At 28.1% G+C, this 3389-nt stretch overlaps 1 protein-coding gene across 1 annotated transcript; it reads left to right on the top strand.

The window, feature by feature from the left end:
- Window positions 1-403: 403 nt before the first annotated feature.
- On the top strand, window positions 404-2438 carry LOC129909736 (probable cytochrome P450 28d2). The gene is made up of 7 exons (XM_055986808.1): window positions 404-591; window positions 664-802; window positions 879-986; window positions 1044-1136; window positions 1657-1680; window positions 1781-2171; window positions 2227-2438. The coding sequence occupies exons 1-7, from the start codon at window positions 404-406 to the stop codon at window positions 2391-2393; spliced, it is 1110 nt and encodes a 369-aa protein (XP_055842783.1). The 3' UTR covers window positions 2394-2438.
- The last annotated feature ends 951 nt before the right edge of the window (window positions 2439-3389 follow it).

Here is a 3389-nt window from a genome sequence, read left to right as displayed (position 1 = left end):
CCCAAATCCACCATAACATTTTGATTAAAAAAAAAAATATCATTTGCTTATTTATTCGTGTAACTTTCCATGACTTTTTCACCACAGAAATGACCTAAAAAAAGTCTTAAAAACATTTCATTTATTTATTGTAATAATCTCTTTAAAATAAATTAAAATTTGCTATCAATTTGGGCTTATCATACAAAAAAAACTGTGTGTATCTCAATTAGAACACCCAGATTAACTATGAAAACTATTTCCTCCAAAGTAGGTACATATTTTGGTTACGATTAGTTATCTATCAAAAAATTACATAGTAATGCATATTTTTTTTTAATCTCATAATATACTATAGTTTGAATAAGAAGATCATTCTTAAATGTCATCTTGCATAGAATAGATTCCCTTTTGGTCTTAAACTATGTACGAATTAATTTTATTTGTGTTTGCTATTTTTTCGATGTTGATATACATCTACTTGAGATGGAATTTTAATTATTGGCAAAAACGGGGTATTCGTGGACCGAAACCTGCTATTTTGGTGGGAAATTTCATTAAATCTGCTAGGGGTGAAGTGAATTATATGGATGAACTTAATGAAATATATTTGTACGAAATAATTTATTTTTCTGTTAATATGATTTTTTTTTTAATTTCATACTGTAAACTTTTTCTTTTTAGAAAATATAAAAATAGTGAAAAGTTTGTTGGTATTTTTTCATCACGCAATCCGAGACTATTTATTTTAGATCCTGAAATAGTTCGTCAAATTTTGAGGACAAATTTTAGCAATTTTTACAATAATGAATCTTCAAAGTGGGTAAGTGTGAAATGAGCTTTATTGTTTTTTTTTTTTTGTAAAAAGAGTAAATAAAGTTATAACTTCATTCTTTTAGTCAATACCGCATATTGATCTTCTTCGAATGCAAAGTCCTTTTGTTAGTGTTGGAAAAACATGGAAGGAGAAACGTAGAGAAATTGTTACAGCATTGACAGGTAATAGGGTAAGTTAAGCCGTTAAATGGTCGAATTTAAAAAGGTAATTGAAACGAATTTTGTAGATTCGTTCATCATACCCAGCAATGCAGGAAATAGCTCATAAATTATCCGACCTTCTTAGAGCACACGATGGAAAGGATATTGACGCAAAAGAGGTATAATAGTTTATTATATATCAAAGGTTTAGAGATTTTTATGCAAGTGTATCTTACTGGTATAAAATTATAGTTTCTAATAGTAAAGTATATTTTAAATTTGATGATAATAATAGCCTTCCAACATGCAGAAAAGTTTTAAATTCTTTTTAGTGAATTCATTTTTAATTGCGATATAGGTACTATACAGGGTGTCCCAAAAGTAATGGATTAAACGAAATATGCTGATAGGCCAACTTAAGGGCTCTCAGAATTTGGTAACTTGTTCATCCCAAATCCTTAAGGTTTTCGATTTAATGCAGTTTTTGTGAAATTTCGAAAAATCCCGACTTTGCATCAGTATTTTGCTTCCTCCGCTCATAATTGATTTTTGTTTTTTATAATTCTTCCACTCAAACATTGCCTAATAAAAGGAAATTATTAATTGATTAAATTATTTTTTGTTTCATACGCCATTTTGCTGCAAATTAATTAACAGTTCCATGTTTTATAAAAACTCAATTTCTTACTGTAATTTCAGAGCAGCATCCCGAAAAAAATTTGTATGGTGTGATACTGGTTTATTAATTTAAAAACTCGCCGTGTTATTGCAGTTTTCAAAAATGTATAAAAATTTCCAAAGTTGAAATTAGAACGAAAGATATTACAATTTAAATGTAACAAAACAGGGCTTTTCAGTGAAAAATAACAAAGATAATAAGATAAGTATTCACGGTAAGATCATATTTATTACAAATTCAAATTTTTATTTTTTGTTTATTTTAGAAACATTGCGATTATTCCCAGTTAATCCGACTTTTACAAAAATTTGTACTACACCTACAACACTTGAAAATTCTGATGGAAGGACAATTGAACTTAAACAAGGTGATATTGTTCATATATCGGCTTATTCCTTCCACAAAGATAAAGAATTTTTTGAAAAACCTGAAGAATTTATGCCAGAAAGATTTGATCCTGAGATTGGAGGCTATAGAAAGTATCGCGATAGAGGAGTCTTTCTTCCATTTAGTGATGGACCAAGAATGTGTTTAGGTTGAATGATCTTTTTTTGGATTTTTCTTAAAATTATAACTAATTTTATTTTTAGGAATGAAACTTGGTTTGTTAGAAACCAAAATAGCAGTTGCTAAGATTGTACAAAATTTTAAAATTAATTTCAGTAGCTCAACTCGAATGGATAACCGCTGTGATCCAAAAAAAATTGCATCATTTTTAGACGGTGGTATTAGACTTCAATTTGAAGGGTTTAAATAATTTATTAGTTTTAATTTTTTTTATTAGCATTAAGTGTGTGTAAAAAATAAACCTTGAAAGAAATTTAACTTTTTTTGTTCTTAATTTTGTAAGTGTATTTTTTAATCTTAAACCTCGTCCACCCTGGATGTACCATACAAACAACAGACCAACACCTTTAACAAGCATTATAAGTGTATACCTAATCTACGGCCACAGGGTGTATAGTAAAACCAAGAAGCTAATAAGTTTTAAAGAAATCAGAAATAATGTGAAGTTGCTACATGTTTCTAAACCATTTTTCACTGTTTGGCGCTCAAAAAAATATTATTAAGTATTATTGCGAGATCCGGTCAGAGAAAGCTCCGAAACGAAAGCCCGTTCCGCAACTATTTTATATCAGAGAATTTATGATGAAATTCAACATAAACTGTCAAAAAGTCTTTGCTTTTGATTTTTAAGGGGTTGGTAATTTGAAAAAAAGATTTTTTTTGTGTACTGAAAAAGAAATCACTTCACACTATTTTATATTATTGTTACTTTTGAAAAATGTTTATTAATATTTTACTAAGCGTGTAGTTTTTCTAGGTGCTTATACATATATGGCAAACCAAAAAAATCAATCATTTTTACATTTGAAAAAATATTTGTATGTTGTGGTTTTTAAGGTGAAATGTCAACTTAAGCTTCATTTAGCAGGAATGTTATATGGAATATATTCAATCAAGTAAAACCTAAAAATCAAGCAAACACCAGTGGATTTAATTTTTCTTATTATAAATTAAAAATAAAGGTCACTGTGGTGTATGCGTACTTTTTTTGTTGTTGTGATAAATAAAAACTAATTCTTCTATAATTTTTAAAATAAGCGTATGATAGCGAAAATAAAAGTTTGACTTTCCTGGGATAATCTTGGGCAAACAAACAACGGTTTTAAACACGATTTTTTCACAGGAAAAAAAATCACAATTTTTTCGGTTCTGAAATGAAAAAAAGTTTTTTGCTGTATCTTTAGAA

The sequence above is a fragment of the Episyrphus balteatus genome, chromosome 2 (genome assembly GCF_945859705.1).
Source record: "Episyrphus balteatus chromosome 2, idEpiBalt1.1, whole genome shotgun sequence".
Taxonomy (NCBI): Eukaryota; Metazoa; Arthropoda; class Insecta; order Diptera; family Syrphidae; genus Episyrphus; species Episyrphus balteatus.
Note: the sequence above shows the minus strand (reverse complement) of the source record. Positions and strands in the feature narration are given on the sequence as shown.